The sequence below is a fragment of the Macaca thibetana genome, chromosome 11, assembly GCF_024542745.1.
Source record: "Macaca thibetana thibetana isolate TM-01 chromosome 11, ASM2454274v1, whole genome shotgun sequence".
In the NCBI taxonomy this organism is placed as follows: Eukaryota; Metazoa; Chordata; class Mammalia; order Primates; family Cercopithecidae; genus Macaca; species Macaca thibetana.
The window spans coordinates 89,056,370-89,076,437 of NC_065588.1; the positions used below are offsets into that span (position 1 = coordinate 89,056,370).

Sequence of the window (20,068 nt, forward strand, 5' to 3'; positions counted from 1 at the left end):
AGCCCTGCCATGCCTCCCAGTCCTTCCTAACGGAGCGGCAGCAGGCAGCTCGCAGCCATTCTGCATGAACAGAGGTGGTCTGAACTACGAACCTGCCTAACTCAGCTCTAAGATCTCTCCTTGCATCTTTTAAAAAAAATATTTTAATTCAGGGAGTACATGTGCATATTTGTTCCATGGGTATATTGCATCATGGAGATCAGGCTTCTAGTATACCCATAATCCAAATATTGAATTTTGTACCCAGTAGTTAATTCTGCAACACTTACTTCCCTCCCACCTCACCCCTCCCCACTTTTGGAGTCTATTGTTTCCATCTTTATGTCCATAGGTACCCATTGTATAGTGCCTACTTCTAAGTGAGAGCATGTGATATTTGATTTTTTGTATCTGGATTAGTTCACATAGGATAATGGCCTTCAGCTCCATCCATTTTGCTGCAAAGGAAATAAATAATTTCATGTTTTGTTTTGTTTTGTTTCGTTTTTGGTTTTTTAGACGGAGTTTCACTCTTGTTGCCCAGGCTAGAGTGCAATGGCGCGATCTTGGCTCACTGCAACCTCTGCCTCCCAGGTTCAAGCAATTCTCCTGCCTCAGCCTCCCAAGTAGATGGGATTACAGGCATGCACCACCACGCCCAGCTAATTTTGTATTTTTTTTAGTGGAGACGGGTTTTCACCATGTTGGTCAGGCTGGTCTTGAACTCCTGACCTCAGGTGATCTGCCCACCTCAGCCTCCCAAAGTGCTTGGATTACAGGCATGAGCCACTGCACCTGGCTGATTTCATGCTTTTTTATGGCTGCATGGTATTCTATGTGGGGGGGGGGGTGTGTGTATATATATACACACACACACACACACACATCACATTCCATGGTGTACACACACACACATTTTCTTTATCTAATCAACCATTGATAGACACTTAAGTCAGTTCCATGGCTTTGCTATGGGGAATAGTGCTGCAATAAATATATGTGTACAGGTGTCTTTTTTATACAATGATTTCTTTTCCTTTGGGTAGATAGTCAGTAGTGGGATTGTTGGGTTGAATGGTAGTTCTATTTTTAGTTCTTTGAAATGTCTCCATACTGTTTTCCCTTGCGGTTGAACTAATTCACATTCCCCCCAATGGTGTATAAGCATCCCTTTTTCTCCACAACCATGCCAACATCTGTTGTTTTTCACTTTTTAGTAATAGCCATTCTGAGTGGTGTAAGATGATATTTCGGCGTGGTTTTCCTTTTGTCTCTTGAGCACAGGTTCTACGAGCACAGGCGGAGTTCTGTGGTGCTGAACTTACCTGGACTTGAGGTGTTCCCTGGGGACCTTCTGGTGTCAGATGGAGCTGCTGATTACCTATGCCACCCACTTCTGCTGCTGAATTCAGGTTCTGTTCATTCAGTATACTTTCATTCCATGCCCGCTGTGGAACAGATATTGCCATAACCAGGGGGAATTTTGAAAATATTGAATAATTAGTAGAATAGATGCACTGACCAGTTAGAATCAGCCTCACCAATGACAACAGGCACCAGCTGTTACTGGAATTACTGGAACCAGCTGAGTACCAGTCTTGGTGTTGGGCATTCCATTTACAGAGATGAATAAGGTGTGACTCTTCCCTTAAAATGTCTTCCGGTCAAATGTCTTATCCCAGGTCCAAGACCTGAGACAGGTGTAGCATCTTAGATCAGAGTGCCCTCTCCAGGCTGGTGAGTAGCTTCCCCATTATTGCTGTCATGTTCCTCTCCCACCCCACTCCTGGGCTTCAGCCTCACACTGGTATCTTCCAACCAGGGTGGTACCATGGGGAGGCAGAGGTGGCGGTGGCAGATGAGTGTCTGATAGAGAGGCAGCTTTAGGCATAAAGCTGCATCTTCATCTCATTTGTGAAATAAAAGAACAATTAGGATCTTCAGGGTGTTTTCTTCAAGATTCTTGGGATAGGTAAATCAAAGCCTTTGAGAGCTAAGAGGAGACTTAAGGATTATCCATGCTGTTGGTTTTTAAACTGGTTTGGTTCTTTTTACAAAAGAATCCTTACTTGGAAATCCAATGTATAAAACAAATCCAGGTGAAGTTGCAATGCTTGCAGCTGGGATGAGCCCCAAAGACTCACCTCCAAGGCATCCCAGGAGCCTCGGACACCTGACAAAAGAGTTTGAAAACCAGCAGGTCATCCCTCATTCACATATGTGTGAGTGAGACCCAGAAAGGAGAAGTGGCCTAGTCATAGGGTCAACTAGTTTGTGCAGAGAAATGGAATCAAGGCTCCTGCCTGTGAGTCCGGTACCCTCTCTACCAGCCTGCATCTGTCATCATCTGTCATCTATTGTATGGGCAGCTGCAGTCTCCTGTATGTGAAGCCCAGGGCCACCAGTGAATAAATCATAACATGTTTACAGCTCTTTATTTTTACAGACTCTTTCACATCTACTTACTGTCTCATGTGATACAATAATCCAAGTGAACAAACCAAGAGGGGTTAAGTGATCTGCTTGAGGACATGCCCCTAGAAATCCAAGCTAGTTCTAAACACAATGTGGCCTTAACAGAGGTTAGTACATTTTAAGAGGCTTTAGAATGCTCTCAATTAGTTAACAACTAGAACAGTGGTTCCCAAAGGCTGTCCTGGACCAGCAGCTTTGCCCTCACCTGAGAAGTTGTTAGAAATGCAGATTCCAGGCTCCCCACCCCCAAGACCTTCTGAATCAGAAACTCTGGGGGTGGTGTCCAGCAGTCTGTTAGTCTGTTTTATTTGTTGTTGTTGTGGTGGTGGTGGTGGTTGTTTGAGACGGAGTCTCACTCTGTGACCACCACCACGCCTGGCTAATTTTTTTGTATTTTTAGTAGAGATGAGGTTTCAACATATTGGTCAGGCTGGTCTCGAACTCCTGACCTTAGGTAATCCATCCGCCTCGGCTTCCCAAGGTACTGGGATTACAGGCTCGAGCTACCGCGCCCAGCCAGCAGTCTTTTTTAACACGCTCTGCAGGTGATTCTGATGCCAGCTACAGTTTGAGAACCACATACTAAGGAACAAGGTCATCGCTGCTTCTACGTCTCACTAGCTGTTATTTTTGTGTGTGCCTAGCATCATGGTAGATACCACACAGCATAAGATAAGCAGCATCCTCTCTATACCCCTCTGCCCTCTTCTCAGGAGTTTAGAATAGAGACCTCATGTTCCCAAGTCATGGGCTAATGCAGTGCTGCTCACGCTTTGCAGTGCATATGAGTCACCCGCAGATATAGTTGAAATCAAGATTCTGGTTTAGCAAAATTGTATATTTAAGACAGATAATGAAAGATTGTGGATTCAATAAAGACTCAAGAATCTTCTGAATACTCACAAAGCTTTCCCAAGGCTCCAAAGCTAGAAAAGCACAGGAGAGAAATTGGCCAAGGATCAGAGACCCCAATTATTGCAGTTCAAATTGGATATAGTAATTTACCACCAGGCAGGGGAGAGCTAAGTGTGGTGAAGCTGATTTGTGCCTAAGGGAGAGTCCACCTAACCTCCCTTTAATAAAGATCAATAACGTGGTCAAAATGAATGCGAGGATAATCTGTTGGGCAGGTGCCTCCCAAGGTTACAGTGGGAAGGTGCCTTAAGCACATCTTTGCAGTTAATGCTGCTCAGATCGTTGCTTCCTTTGATTGAATTATTACACACCATCTCCTGGGGGATCTGATAGAAAGAGAGATGGACGTATAAGACATCCCTTTTGTCTACCGAATGGTCAGAACATGCCACCCACACCTAAGAGACAATTTTCAGCTTTTGCTAGGTAGCATTACAACTTTATGCAAACAGCATAAAATTCAAAAGGCTAGAACCCAGTCGAATCTCTTTCCTTCCTGGTCTTCAAAAGAATGAGGGATTGAATAATGGCTTCTTTCTCAAGTCGAAGCAACTCCTAGTTGATGGCCAGAAGCAAGAAGCCCCAACATAAAAATTGGTGATGTTTTAATGTTCTCTATTTTGGGAGTCTTCCTTTAACCACATCTGGGGATTATGAGTGAAGGCAGTTTCCAAGTCTCCCATTTGCTCAGGCTACTGAAGTTTGCATGTGGTGGGAGGGTTCTGGTAAGACAGTGTGAAAATGAAGGACCTCTCCTTTTAGCCCCAAAGTGCTCTGGTTCCCTGTCTTAAATAAATTACTCAACATCTTAGAGTATAGTTTACAGATTTCTCCTCAAGCGATGAGGAAAAGGAGTTTAAGTAATACACCAGTAAAGAAATAGGACAATACCACCTTAAGGCAGCAACAGAACACCAACTTTTAGGTTGCAACATTGCTTCATTCACTCATCTGCAAAAATATAAATATTCATTTTGTGCATTCTCAAGAGAAAGATAATTAAAGCAGGATGAATTCTGTTTGGCTAATTTTCAAAAAGCAGGTTTTGTAAAGCACTGCAATGATCTGTCACTAGTAACTCTAAGTACTTGTAATAATATATTGTCTTTAATTTCACCCAGAATCCAGAAAGCCAAGATGGCCTTTCTCCAAAAGAGGAGTGGTAAGTGTTGCAAATTGCCATTTTTGTTTTAATTAAGCTTCCTGTAGCTAAGAAAGTAAGAAATGGCTGAAGAGCCTCTTCATTCTGCTTTATCTTTGCATAAAGACAGATGGCACGTGAAATATAAATGATATCATCACATCCGTAGTATTGGCTATGGAACATGCCAAGGGTTGCCAATTTGTGCAGCGAAACAGTGCTAATTGCCAGTAGTTAATTAGCTCTGAAAAAAAAAAAAACACACAAAGCAATCCTAATATAGTGATGCTTTACAACACTACATTTATAGCTTGCTGCTTAGAAAGCAGCTCACTCGATGAAGCAAACTTGCACAAATGTATGCCCCAGTTTGCAGTTAGTGCCATGTATATTGGGAACATTGAAAAATGAATGAGACCTGACAGAAACAGATTCCGCAAATACACTTCTATTTCTGGGAAAGCCGACTGGATTAATCCTAGTGGGTTTGAATTCATTCTTGGTTCCATCAATAATTGATGAGTTATCCATCTCAATCAGCGGTCCCTGAGACTTTACTGCCTAGGACAAGGGTGGCCACAGTCAAGCCGTTCCTTCTGGCATGCTGTGGGAAGAGGGAGGGAATGTTCATGATGACAACTGGACTCCTCCTGTTTTCTAGAGGGAGGAGAGGGACTGATTTGTGTTCTCCCAGCAGTACTAGTTGCATGACTTACACACCACAACCAGCAGCAGCAGCGGGGCCTTATGGACTGTTACTATGCCTCATTCTGTTAAAAATCTGCCCACATGGCCTTGCCAATCACTTTGGCATCAGTTGCTGACATCTACAGTGGTTCTATGACACACACACCTTGCTATTTTTTAAGTCCCATTGCTAAATAAAAAGTCCTCTGAAGTTCCAATTCTAGCTCCTTCCCCTACTGCCCTATGACCTTGGCCAAATGGATTACTCTCCCTCAGCTCAGATCTTCCCTGTAAAAGACAGAAGACCAGTGCCAGCCTCACAGGGTGGTTGTAATGAATGCCTTATAATGCATGTGGAGCCCACCCCGGAGCCGGGCACACGCAGACACTCAGTCAATCTTGGCCGTATCACTAGTAGTAGTATCTTTAATTAGGGTTTGGAAAACGACTTATTCTCATAGCCAAGTGTATGATTGACTTTCACTTTTTTTCCCCAAAATAAAACGTTTATATGGAACATACTCTTAAACATTATGAGCTGCAAATCGTAAATTGTTAGTAAAATTGTAACACTATTGCCACCAGGGCTGTTGCTCACCAGTCATTTACAGACATGCTTTGTCTGTCTTTCTAACAGGTCTGAGACAAGGCTTATGACGCAGCCCCTCCTGAGCTCTTTCCTCGAATAAACAGAGGCAGAGCTGGTCACCAATCACATCTGAGATCTCAGGAGAAGGGGCATCTCCCCCAAGCCCTCCCGAGGGCTTATCCAGGACAGGGAAGCTCTGAGGGCTGCCTGAGAGATAGAATATGCTTTCGGAAGGGAAGAACTTGGCTAAGGAAGGGCACTCCTACAAGTTGTTGGGATTAATCCATTCTTTTCCCCCACAAAGAAGCAACTTGTTCTCCACACATGTGTTGAGCAACTGTGCCAAGTACCGGGACAGATATCTAAGATGCCAAGATGCCCATTATCAGCTCACAATTGAGAAGATGGGACTGACAAGTAAACTGTGGGTGGTGGGGGAAAACATGCTAAATGGTTGGCACTGTGTTGGAGGGAGGGAGGCAATGAGGGAGATACACAAAGGAAGAATAATTGGTGGACGTTCTCAGCAAATGTTTTCAGCAATGAAGAGAAAGTCATTTCTAGAAGCTTCACTTTCACAAGAACACAATATCTTGTTTTCTTAAAATTAACATTGTTTCCTTTATCCTCTTATCGTTATTTATCACGTAATTCATATCTCTATAAATGGTAATCCACATCAATATAACAAACACACTTCTATGTTGTGATGTGTTTTTCCAATCTATTACAGATTTTTCCTTTTCCTCCTTTCTTCCTTCCTTTCTTCCTTCCTTTCTTCCCATCAGTTTAATATTAGTAATAAAAGCAAACACATCTATAATGTCTAGCATATTACCAGGCACTGTTACTGTTTACCTGTATTCTTTTTTATGCATGTCAGTTAACACATGTGAACTCATAAATTCTACAACAATCCAACAAGGTAGCTAACATTATTACTTCTCATTTTGAAAATGGGGAAATGGATTCAGAGAGGTCGACTAGTTTGCCTGAGGACACACAGCTCATAAGCTATGGAGCATCCAGTGTTCCAAGAAGTCTGGCTTTGAGTCTGTTCTAGCCCTGTGTGGCCCGGCTCCTTCAACTGTAGGAGTCCCCATCACCAGACCTGGAAACTCCTTCATTCATTCTCTCGTTAGAGCTCTCATAGATCTTACCTGTTCTCATTGATTTGTCAATCACTCCAAAAATGTGTATATTCAGTCTTAACCTTCAATTTTGCTCCAGTTCCACGTCACCAGTGACTACTGCACATCTTCATGCCACCTACCTCTTAGTTACTAAGTTTGAGATTCCAGAATTAACCTTGGCATCTCACTTTTCTTTACCCTGTGTATTCTCTCAAGTAACCTTCAAATGCTTTTCATTGCCTCTCCTAACTACTGCTACCACAATGGAGGCAAGAAGGTACTAAATGGGCGTGTCATTTTCAAGAGTTAATGTGACCACTGGGAGAACGGTCTCCTCTCTCCTCACTGGAATACCCACCCAGACATTTGGCCAGGAGGCTGGTCAAACCCATAGAGAGCCATGGTGAGTGCCCTTCAAAACACGGGGCTGGCACCCACTTTCCCACAACTCCAATGCTCCTTCCATTGTCTCAGCCTCTTTCTTTTCCAACTGGCTGCTGATTTTTCATTTCCACAACATGCAGTCACTATGGTTTCAGACATCAACAAAAGGCATATGTCCCAATTGCAGTAGGAGGTCTTTAACTGGTTCCAAGATTCCTTTGCTGCTGTGGAGGCTAATGAGTCTACAATAGGTTTCCTTTTTCAGTGCCATAACCCTACCAGAGAAACCAGCCACAACCCATTAGCACATTCTGAAACTATGACAGGGTCTCTTTTCAGACGCGCAGGGAGCCCCCTACCTGCAACGGTAGATAACCTGTGCCTTTCTTGCTCATGAAAACAACACCGATTAACTTTCACCAAACTGTTTAGATCCATGCCAATATCGTGCACCCTGAGGCAACAGAACAAGTCGAAAAATTGTTTGTCCTAAGCATTCACTTGAAATGCAGCCAAGCTGACTTTTAAAAGCCTTGCACGTTGTTATTTGATAGCTTCTTCTTGCTTTGGTTGGTAAAATGAACTCTTTAAGTGGGCAATTCATGATATTGCAATAGAATAGTGAATGAACCAAAAAGAAAATGCTCACAATATAAATTTAAAAAGCAAGTTGCAAAAGGATGTGTGAATATGATACATTGTGCTGTTTAAAAATTAATTATTAATGTGATCAGAATATGATATTTCCAATGGGTATGTGAGGGTGAAGACACATTTCATGGTTTTTTTTTGTTGTTGTTGTTTGTTTCTCAAGTTTTCTACAATAAACATATATTATCTTAGCAATCAGATTTTTTAAACAAATATTATTAAGAAAAAATGACTACAACAAAAGTAAGTGGGTGATTCCATTCTAAGGAAAGTAGAGTTTCCAGCATGTTCTGGTATTCTGTAACAGAAAATTATTGTTTGGGACAAGTCGCTTTAACACTGGGCTTTATTTTGTCATCTGCTAAAATAAGGGCTGAACCAATATGTCTGAGGTACCTTCTGATGTTAATTAAATCTTAGGGTCCAGAGTTTGGAAAAGTTAAAACTGCAAAGGCTATGTCACCCCAATGGGTAGGCATGATAAGACTGTTTGCTGTTTGACCATTCTGTGCCTAGGATTTTTTTTAATGTGTAAAATGAGAGGTTTGGACAAGGTATTCTCATGGGCCTGTGGCCCTCAGGTCTGACATTCTGTGGTTCTGTGGCTCCTACTAGAGCTCAGAAATGGCTTTGAAACTGTTAGTTGCTTAAAGACAAAATATGTCATCTCTTATCATGAATGTTAGGGAATGAACGAAAGATACCAAGGCTGCCGAAGTTGTGTCATTAAAGAATCCATGTTTGAAAATCCTGTTTCTAACCATCTTTAAGCAGGGCAAAGACAAACACAAGCGCACATCCGATATGGAAAACTGCCTGTCCTCTGTGAAAATTACCAACTTCAGGGGCTATGACTTCTACAGTCTGAAGGTATCTTTCCAACTGTTTCCTGTGGGGCATGGCTTTTTCTTTTAATTTTTTGGTGGGGTGGGGAGGGGAGGGTCAGTGTTTTAAGCTGCCAGATTACTGCCTTGTTTACAGTAAGAGCAAAATGCAAGAGAGGAACCCAGGACTGAACAGGGCTTGCTCTCCTCAAACACACTGAAAGCTGGGGAAAGCCATTTTATCTTAAATAAGGTAACAAGTGTGAGAGCACTTCATAGGCCAGAAAGCCTCTACAAATGTTAAAAGTGGTTGTTACTACTCTTCATCTCTCTGGACCTGGATTTCCTCATTGGAAACGTTAAGTTGTTTTTGATAAGACGATTTCTAAAGGTCTCCCTGAGCTTTAAAACTCTCACTTCATGCTTCTTCAGTAGTTAATTTCAGTAAGTTTTGCCAGTGGAACCCGGAATCAGACTTCCCAGTCCTGGGTTTGGGGTTCTTTGAGTTTTTATGTCAATAAACTGAAAAAGACTCATGATATTCTCAAGCTTAATTCAAAGCATCATCGATCTGAATTGATTTGAATCTTAAACTAGAAATAATGCACATTGTGCATTTCATGCTGTGTATTAGGAGGAATTGGCATCCCAGAGCCCCACAGAGAAAGCGATGGCTTGGGTCACTTGGGGAGTCACTGTCAAGAGGGATGTCCAGGGCCTGAAGCAGGAAATCATGATTCCAGGGGTTGCTTGGCCCTTTGGAACTGCAAGCCAAAGCAAATAGCCAACAGGTCAATCCACTGAGGTGGAAATGTTTTCTTCTCTCTTTTTTCCTCATGTACAGGATAAGACCTGGGATGAAGTCATGGAAACACATCACAAACTCCTGACCAATCAATTAGACTTGAGAAAGCAGCAAGAGGCCATGTGGGAACTTTTCACAAGTGAATGCACCTATTTTTTGGACCATTTATTAGTTCTTAAGATGGTAATGCCAGGCTTAATTTTGTAGTAGATGGAAAATTTGTTTCTTTGGGCACTTGTTTTCCTCTTCTGAAAGAAATAAAAGAGAGAGAGAGAAGAAAGAGAAAGAAAGGAAAGAGAGAGAAGAAGGAAGGAAGGAAGGAAGGAAGGAAGGAAGGAAGGAAGGAAGGAAGGAAGGAAGGAAGGGAGGGAGGGAGGGAGGGAGGGAGGGGGAGGGAGGGAAAAGAGAGAGAGAGAGGGAGGGAGAGGGGAGGGAAGGAGGGAGGGAGGGAGGAAGGAAAGAAGGAAGGAAGGAAGGGAAAGAAGGGAAGGAAGGAAGGAAGGAAGGAAGGGAGGGAGGGAGGGAGGGAGGGAGGGAGGGAAAAGAGAGAGAGAGAGGGAGGGAGAGGGAGGGAAGGAGGGAGGGAGGGAGGAAGGAAAGAAGGAAGGAAGGAAGGAAGAAGGAAGGAAGGAAGGAAGGAAGGAAGGAAGGAAGGAAGGAAGGAAGGAAGGAAAAGAGAGGGAAAGGGAGGCGAGGTGAGGTTTTTTTCTCCCTCTTTCAGGGGATCGTGAAAATTTTTATTTGTCATTTATTTTTGTTTACCTATTACTCTACTGTCTTTTTATACTTTAACATTGGATGAGATCTTCTTAGCGAACTAGTCCAGTGTCCCATCCGATGTTGAATGAATCTCTTCTGCCTTGTCTCACCAGTTTGCACATTCCTGAGCCAGGGAGCTCACACCCTTCTCAGGCAGTCCATTCCCTCTTTCCTTGGCTTCCTTTCTTGGAGCTCTTGCTCCCTCGTGAACAGTGCCAGGTGACTGCTTTTTATCAGCTGCAGGGCCACCATTGCAGATTTCGGGGGCTACCATACACATGCAATTTAGTACTGTTGAATTACATGGTATATTCATGATGTCTCCTATGTAAATAGCACCTGTATGGTTACACACTGCTGCAGCTATGCTCTGGTGAGGCTCAGGACAGAGAATTTTTTCTAGAAGAACAATAAAGCAAGGAAGAGAACCATAGAGCAGCTTCCTCCCAGGACCACAGGGGAGGATGGGCCACACAGCTCCCAAGGTTGCCTCTGACCATAATACTTTTGCATCCTGATGACTGTCTTACACAGCTAAAAGGCACTGTGCTGGCAGACCTAAGTTCAAGCCCTGGCTCTGCCTCTGATTTGCCTTGTGACCTTAGCAAAGTGTAGTCCTTCATATCCTAAACCAGGGGTTGACAAATCTTTTCTGCAAAGGTGCAGATAGTAAATATTTTGGGCTTTTCAGGCTATATAGTTTTTGTTGCAACCACTTAACTCTGCCATTGCAGTGCCAAAGCAGTCTACAGGAATGTGCCTGACTGTGTCACCCAGAAAACATCATTTACAAAAACAGGTGGCAGGCCAAATTAAGCTCACAGCCTGCATAGTTTGACAGTCCCTGTCCTAAGCTGTAAAGGAGAAATGACAGTACCATCTCTGGCTATCTCATAAGACCATTATGATGATCAAATTAGTTTTCTTTGAAATCTATCAAGTGCTATACAAACGTCAGTTATTTTCTGTAAGTAATATTTTTTGTCAATCACAGTGCTAAATCCTTAACTTAGCAAAATGTAAAACACAAAGACACTCTAGGAGAAAATTGAAATTTAGAGACCATGTCAGTTAGGATGCTTACAAGAGCATGTAATAGAAAACTAGCTTAAATAATACAGTATTTTGTTAGTCCTTGTGACTGCCAAGTTCAGAGGTGGGAGAGAATTCAAGACATGTTTGATCAAGGGGCTCAAAACAAAACAAAAAACATTTCTTTCCATCTCTCACCCTGCCTTCCATGGCATTAGCCACATCCTATGGCTGGCTTCTCTTGTAGTCACAGCATGGTTGCTATCCTTGAGCTAATGGCCAGAGAGAAGAGAGAGAGAGAGAGAGAGAGAGAGAGAGAGAGAGAGAGAGAGAGAGATCTTCTCAGCATTCATAGCAAAAGTCTTGAGATTTAATCTTATTGGACTGGCTTAGATCACATGCCCACCCGTGAGCCAAATCCACTAGCTCCGTAAGGAAGGAATGTGCCAATTGGCTTAAGGCAGTCAAGACCCAACTTTGGGAGTGAGATCAGCTTGCCACATGGCACATGTGCCGCCTGGGGAAGAGTAGACATGGGTGAAAACCAGCCTGTTTTTAGGGAAGAGGAGTATTGCAGGGGGTGGTAATGATAAATGTTCACTGCAGAGAACTAAGCCCCTGAGCTATGCCACCTTCCTTGTCCTAAGGAACCACAGAACTTTCTGTCCCACTGTAAACTGTCCAAGCTTTTCAAAATAACATTTCCTGTTTAAGAAAAGGCCAATTTGAGCTCACTGTCAAATACCTCAGTGTATTTAAAGAATATATGTACCTTCCTTTTACACAATCAATATGTTTTCCAAAAGCGCTTATGAGTTAAAAATTTGTGACTCATAAAATAAATATACTGGAGGACTCAGCATTTTTTTTTAAATGCAAAATTTCTGTAAAGCAAAGAATCTTATAACAATAGTAGTATTTCTTCCAAATTGTCCCAATCTATCTGTAGTAATGAGTTCTGTTTCTTACAATCATGTTTTAAATGCTTGGATATTGACAGATTTCCAGACAACCAATACTCCATGGATTTTGAAAGGTCTAAGTGGTTCTCGACAGGTGGCCTCTAGACCAGCAGCATCAGAATCCCTTGGGGACTTGCTGGAAATGCGCATTCTCAGACCCCATCATAGATGAGGGTGGGGTCCAGCAAGCTCTGGTGTAACAAAGCTGCCAGGTGATTCTGACACAAGTTCAAGAACCACTCGCTACACTAATGAAATAATACAGGAATGGGAATTGGAGAAGGTTACCTATCTAAAGCCCAGTCTTTTAACCCCTAACATTCTTGAAATAATTTGTCCTTTTGTCCCTTTGAATGCTTCCCGTCTTATGTACGCAAAGTATTTCTTTTTCAATAAACTGCTCTCTCTTCAGTTTATAGAATGAAGGGCAAGCTAGCTGTAAGTGAGGATTGTACTTCTTTTTTTTTATTTTTATTTTTTGACTTGCTGTGTAGTTCTCCAGTTTGTGAAATCATCAGATTAAGTAAAAATAACATAAAAACTCCCTTAATGGTTTCATCCATGTTTAATGCCTCTAAACAACTGAAACATTTTACCAGTTATCAGAGATTAACTCACTAAATCTCTACTTTTAATTCCCTGAAAGTAAAGTATATTTGGGTCTTTTGCAGAAGAAAGCATATAAGAACACACCATGAATATCGTTTTGCTCTCAAGTTAGTAGTGTTGGCAAGAAGAGAACCTTTGGGATTTCTTTGGCACTAGAAGCAGAGGAAGCCCATTTGGACAGATTCTGTTCAATAGGAATGTTGTTAGAATTGACTTAAGCAACCACAACTTTCATACTGAAAAGCTCATTTCCAATATGTTCTGTGAAGCTTAAATGTGATCATTTGTCTTGAGTATAGCATTTAAACCTTGAGAGTGCTGATTTCTCCATTGTTTTGTAAAGTTATACCCAGGAGGTTTATGTTTAATGTTCTTGCAAAAGGTATGTTTCAAAATTAAAAAATAGAAATTAATGTGCATATATTTTTTATTTCAAAGATCTTTATGAATACACTAAAATATCTGCAAACTCATGAATATCTCCTAGATGTGGATTTATGGAGACTTTTTGCAAACCTGGAGGAGTTAACTCAGGTGAGCCAAGTAGGAAGATTTTAGTAGTCATGTTTTAACATTCACTAGAAGATCTCGAAAATTCATACTTGGTCTGTTCTTATGGCTTGTATTCCATAATATATCTCCATATTCCATTCCCAGTCAGGACTTCAGGTTAATAAGAAAGAAGTTGAAATATCCATTGATGCCTTTCCCATAAATTGTAGATATTAGTTACCCTTTATTTGTCATTTTTCCATGGCTATTTTAAAAAGTAAACACATTCCTAAGATCTCCATCATCTTCATAAATGGTTATTTTCAACTGAATGTCCTCTTCTCACATACATTATAAACAAATAATATTTTTCCTCTTAAAAGGAAAGAAAGAGAGACAACAACAAGAATTTATTTATAAGAAATACTTATAAGAGGCCAGGCGCGGTGGCTCAAGCCTGTAATCCCAGCACTTTGGGAGGCCGAGACGGGCGGATCACAAGGTCAGGAGATCGAGACCATCCTGGCGAACACGGTGAAACCCCGTCTCTACTAAAAAAATACAAAAAACTAGCCGGGCGAGGCGGCAGGCGCCTGTAGTCCCAGCTACTCGGGAGGCTGAGGCAGGAGAATGGCGTAAACCCGGGGGGCGGAGCTTGCAGTGAGCTGAGATCCGGCCACTGCACTCCAGCCCGGGCGACAGAGCCAGACTCCGTCTCAAAAAAAAAAAAAAAGAAATACTTATAAGAAAATGTGTATTGGAGAGTGGAGGAAATAAATCTTTGAATTTTGCTAGGAGATAAATTTGAAATGGGAAACGTGTAAGAATGATACTTGAAGTTCAACAAATGTTTATTCCTTAACCCTGGGTGTGTGCCTACTTTTGCTTTCTTTCTCTCTGTCCCTAGACAAGCCTTGGTTTTGTGAACAGTCTCTTTGGCATCATCAAGGACTATGTAGACGCTTCTGATATTTCCTCATCACTGGATTTTATTTCCGTACTCACAAAGGTAAACTCCTTCCGGGAGATCTCAGCTTCATAAAGTAGCATTACCCACCTCCCAAGACAGTTGTTTATACCCTACTTGATTTTTCTTCTCCCTGGGAAAGTTCTACCTCCACCCTCCTACAAAAGAACTGTCCCTTTCTCTACCAATCAACATTTTCAAAAATAACTTGCAGATTCTGTTTTCCCATTGTCACATCTCCTGTGTAGGTTTTATTAACACAAAAATCTGCATGCATGGAAAAGCCATTTCCAAGTCTGTTTTTTAAATTACTTCAATTTAAAGCAATATTCATGGCAATAGTTTAGTGTCTGCTAATTACATGATTCAGTTGTTTTAACGAAAGTACCAATTTCTCAGAAAGAAACAGAATAAACCTTCAAATTCATCAACACCCTTGATCATATTTCTGTGGGTGAAATGAGGAGAAAAGAGGAAAACCTGTGCCCCGGGTTTGATAAGTGCTATTTATTTCTTGAGTAGACATTTGGACATCCTCCCCTACTTTTCTTACTTTGAGATTTTTAATCTAATTTTAATCTAATTTCATTTAGCAAAATCTGAATTTTTAAACTTCACTTTTTAAGAAAAAAAGACAGATTGAGATTTATTGAGAACTTACTAAGTGCTATATATGGAGCCAATACCCTGTATACAATAATGTGAAAAATTAAACAAGCTCCTTGCTTTTAAGGAATTTTAAGTCAGCTGGGTGCGGTGGCTCACGCCTGTAATCCCAACACTTTGGGAGCCCGAGGCGGATGGATCACGAGGTCAGGAGATTTGAGATCATCCTGGCTAACACAGTGAAACCCCATCTCTACTAAAAATACAAAAAATTAGCCGGGCATGGTGGCGGGCGCCTGTAGTCCCAGCTACTTGGGAGGCTGAGGCAGGAGAATGGCGTGAACCCGGGAGGCGGAAGAGCTTGCAGTGAGCTGAGATCTCCCCACTGTACTCCAGCCTGGGCGACAGAGCGAGACTCCGCCTCAAAAAAAAAAAAAAAAGAAAGAAAGAAATTTTAAGTCTTGTTGGGGAGAAATTAATCCAATAATGACACTAATGATTATATAATCAAAGTAAGATAAATGCTGGGGAAAAGAAGAAACATAAATATCATGAGTGTCCAACAAAGGAAACCTTGTAAGTTGGGAAGCATAGTAGGGCAGTCACAGGTAGGAAATGCTTCCTGGGGATATGACACTTGAGAAGATACATGAAGAAGGAAGAGTTTTAACAAGGCAAAAATAAGCGGGAAGATCCTTTAGTGAACATTGAAAATGGGTTGAAATAAGAAGATCTTTGGACGTTTTGTTTGTTGTTTAGTTGTTTTTTTATTTACTTTTTTTAGACAGCCTCTCTGTTGCCCAGGTTGGAGTGCAGTAGTGCGACTTCAGCTCACTCCCACCTCCGCCTCCCAGGTTCAAGCAATTCTCATGCCTCAGCCTCGCAAGTAACTGGTATTAAAAGCATGCACCACCACACCCAGCTAATTTTTGTATTTACCAAGTCAATGAGATAGAAACTGAAGCTTAGAGAAGTTAGATAATTTGGCTGAGATCACAGAGCCAATGGGTGGTAGAACTGGATATCTAAGCCTGACCATTAATGACTCTATTTTTCTTTTTTTTGGAGGGGAGGGTGGACAGAGTCTTGCTCTGTCACCCAGGCTGGAGTGCGGTGGCCCAATCTCGGCTCACTGCAACCTCTGCCTCCTAGGTTCAAGCAATTCTCCTGCCTCAGCCCCCCGAGTAGCTGGGACCAGAGGTGTGCGCCACCATGCCCAGCTAATTTTTGTATTCTTAGTAGAAACAGGGTTTCATCATGTTGGCCAGGCTGCTCTCGAACTCCTGACCTCAGATGATCCACCCGCCTCGGTCTCCCAAAGTGCTGGGATTACACGTGCGAGTCACCACGCGCAGCCCCATTAGTGAGTCTTAATCTTGGCCTCTAACCAGTTACCTCCTGGTTCTGACATTCCTCAAGCATCTCAGTGCTTCATGAGAAGACCCTCCCTTTACCTCCAAGTTCTCTTCAAGGCCCAGCTATCAACATTCCCCTCCAAAATAAACTCACATCATCTTTCAAATTACTTCTTGCTGAAGCCAAAACTTGACATTGCTCCCTATAGTGTTTTGTCTTCTAAGGTCCTATAACAAAATATTTTTGTAGGTTTCACCATCTCTGGCTTTGTTACTGTCACTTCTGTTAGTGGTTTTTCAGGCTGGGTCTGCTTTCTCTAACACCAGCAGGTGTGCTTTCTTTCTCCAGTTCACCACATTGGGATACTATTGGAAATTCCTTAATGCAGCCCATGAGTCATTATATTATCAATAAACCTATCAATGGACACATAGGCTTAACAACATGGTAGACACTATGATGGAATCCTGAAGAGAGTGCCTGCCAGTAACAAGCCAGAAGAATTGCTGAAGAGAAAAAGAATAACCATCATTCCCAAGAAAGACGCTTAACTGAGATGGTGGCATGTAGTTCAGTGTGCTCAGTTTACCCATTATATGTATGAAAATATATATATATATAATTGCCTTATTCTAAAAACAGTTTTAGGTGGCTTACAAATGTGTAGTCATTATAGCAAGTTTAAGACATTAAATAAAAATAATGAAGAAAAGGGAAGACAAGTATTAGACTGAGTAGGATAAAATGCATGCTACTAGATAGAGTACGCTGAGTAGAGATGTCCCAGATTTCCTTTTAATTGGAAATGGAGTCTCCCTCTGTCACTCAGGCTGGAATGCAATGGTGCGATCTCGGCTCACTGCAACTTCCACCTCCTGGGTTCAAGCGATTCTCCTGCCTCAGCCTCCCAAATAGCTGGAACTACAGGCACATGCTGCCAGGCCCAGCTAATTTTTTGTATTTTTTAGTAGAGACAGCGTTTCAACGTGTTGCCCAGGCTAGTCTCGAACTCCTGAGCTCAGACAATCCGCCTGCCTCGCCTCTCAAAGTGCTAGGATTACAGGCGTGAGCCTCTGCGCCCAGCCAAGATGTCCAAAATTTCTACATGTTTAGAAGCCAGCAAAATTAAATGCATGGAAATTCTTGAGGCATATCAGATGAAAAGTCAAGTGTCCTTACTTTAATCACTTAGTATCAACACAAACTTAACATCAACCAACAGGGTCACCCAAATCAAAGGCAATATTTGTTACTGGGTGTCCTGCAGGATGTGGCGCCTGAAGAAACCTTAAACAGAAGTGAAGGGGTGAATTAAATCAAGACGGCCTAAATAGAATTTTCTTTAAGTATAAGGAGAAAAAGACTATTTATTGAGGTGTCAGCTGTTTATTATGAGAGTACCATATTTTGTTAAAATAATGTTTACTTGGAGATTACCTGTGTATTTCCACGCAGCTGTAGTGCCTGCTTGATCATGGCGCCTCCTCCACTTTTCCCTAGTTAATGATAAGAGAAATAGTCTGTCAGGGATCAATGCTCTCCTTCACTTGTGTTCATCCTCCTTCTGCTCTTCCTTTCTTGCAGTATTTCCGAGGGAGTCTCTGTCAGAGCCACCAGACCTACTGCCTGAACTATTCAGCTGCTATCTTTTATCTTGAGAGCCTGAGGCAGAGAGATGACTTTGGAATTTATTTAAAAGTAAAGTATCGTTTTCTTTTCTTTCATAATTTTTCTGGTGCTTTTTGGGTGTCATGTGTACTGGGAATGATTGTATTTAAATTAAATGGGAAGAAGAAAACAAAATGATCAACACTATGTTTTAACTATAAATCTGCTTTCCTCATAAATACATTGTCCACTGCACACTTAGGAATATTAAATGGTGCACATCTGGAAACATTATGTTATCTAATATCCCTCCTGAGATTTTGGCTGGGGCTTAAAAATGTTTTCTTTGTTCATTATTTTATTTGCGGTAGAAACTGGTACATTGTAAGGAGAAACTATAGTAAGAACCTGAGCTTTGTGACTTAGAAGTTTGCCTCTTGCAGGAGTTAGTTCCAGGACAGAAACTTGCGGCGTCATTTACACTGTATTCTACATCCGTGCTGCCCCCTTGATTAGAGTATAAAGCACAATGTCAATGTTGCCTCCGGAATTGCGCTAATATGGCAGCTCTGGGTCCCACAGCATTAAAAGAAATTTCTGCCGGGGGCCTTCAGCATTTTCTAGTAGCCAAGCCTAAAACCAATTTCCCCTGACTTCCCTAATTCTGTTGGTCCCTGCCTTGATATTTCTTTAGTCTGAACTGGACCTTTTCAGTCCTGTGCCAGAGCCCTTTTGGATCATACAGAGAAAATGGTCCAAGCCTTTCCAGAAAATCAGCTCTTCCCTGCAGCTGCAAGAAGCCCCTGCCAGAGCATGACCTCAGAGGCTTGGGAGGAAAGGCTCCCATGGTTCCCAATGACTCAGCTGTGAATCAGTGGGCTTCTGCCACGGCCTTGATATGCCAGGAAGCCTGGGTGTGCCAAGGATGAGAAAAGGGGAATAATCTTAGGGAAGGGACTTGGCCATATTTTTGTAGCTTCGGACCTTTAATGTTTCATTTGCTACCCAAACTGAAAACTGATAGCTCATTAGATTTCCAAATGCATGAATAATCATTTTGTGAATGTTTCCCCTAGAAGCTGATGGATTAGACTCTTAGGTAGGCCCCCAAACTGGGAGAATCCAGGTTCCTTTCTCTCCCTTCCAAGCTGAGGAAGAGATTAATTTAACAAGGTCCAATTATTGTTTTCAAATAACTTTGGAAAATCCTGTATACATGTATTCAAAGCCAAATGATTTTTGACAAAGGCACCAAAAACATACATTGGAGAAACAACACTGTCTTGAGTAAATAGTGCTCGGAAAACTGAGTATCTCCATGCAGAAGAATGAAAGTAGACCCCATCTCTCACCATATCTAAAAATCAAATACAAATGAATTATAAGGCCTGAAACTATAAAACTGGTGGAAGAAAACATAAAAGAAGGACTAGAGGACATTGGTCTACACAAATATTTTAGGGCTAAGACTTCAAAAGCATAGGCAACAAAAACAAAAATAGACAAATGGGACGGTATTAAACCAAACGGCTCCTGCACGGCAGAGGAAACAACAGAGTAAAGAGGCAATCTGCAGAATGGGAGAAAATATTTGCAAACTATTCATTTGACAGGGAACTAATACCTAGAATATACAAGGAGTTCGAAGATCAAAAAAATAAATCCCATTACAAAGTGAGAAAAGAATCTGAACTGACATTTCCCAAAATGAAACATACAAATAGCCAACAGGTTGAAAAAAGAAAAATATCTCAACATCACTAATCATCAAGGAAATGCAAATGAAAACCACAATGAGATATCATCTTACCCCAGTTAAAATGGCTACTATTTAAAAAGATAAAATAAAATAACAGATGCTGGCAAGGATACAGAGAAAAGGGAACTTTTGTACACTGTTGGTGGGTATGTAAATTAGCGCAGTTGTTATAGCAAACAAAATGGAGGTTTCTCAGAAAACTAAAAATAAAACTACCATCGATCCAGCAATCCCACCACTAGGTGCTTAGCCAAAAGAAAGAAATCAGTGTATCAAAGGGATACCTACTCCCCCATGCTTATTACAGCACTATTCACAATAGCCAAGACATAGAA

At 41.6% G+C, this 20,068-nt stretch overlaps 1 protein-coding gene across 3 annotated transcripts in view; it reads left to right on the plus strand.

The window, feature by feature from the left end:
• Positions 1 to 20,068, plus strand: part of PLEKHG7 (pleckstrin homology and RhoGEF domain containing G7) — a 69,281-nt gene that overhangs the window by 24,275 nt on the left and 24,938 nt on the right. For 2 of the 3 annotated variants that reach the window (XM_050747177.1, XM_050747175.1), the window contains 7 exons: positions 1,264 to 1,391; positions 4,491 to 4,531; positions 8,729 to 8,824; positions 9,623 to 9,766; positions 13,384 to 13,479; positions 14,345 to 14,446; positions 17,951 to 18,064. In XM_050747177.1, the coding sequence (XP_050603134.1) occupies positions 1,264 to 1,391; positions 4,491 to 4,531; positions 8,729 to 8,824; positions 9,623 to 9,766; positions 13,384 to 13,479; positions 14,345 to 14,446; positions 17,951 to 18,064 (721 nt within the window). Of the gene's footprint in view, positions 1 to 1,263; positions 1,392 to 4,490; positions 4,532 to 8,725; positions 8,825 to 9,622; positions 9,767 to 13,383; positions 13,480 to 14,344; positions 14,447 to 17,950; positions 18,065 to 20,068 lie in introns of all 3 variants that reach the window. The other variant, XM_050747174.1, reaches the window with a different exon arrangement.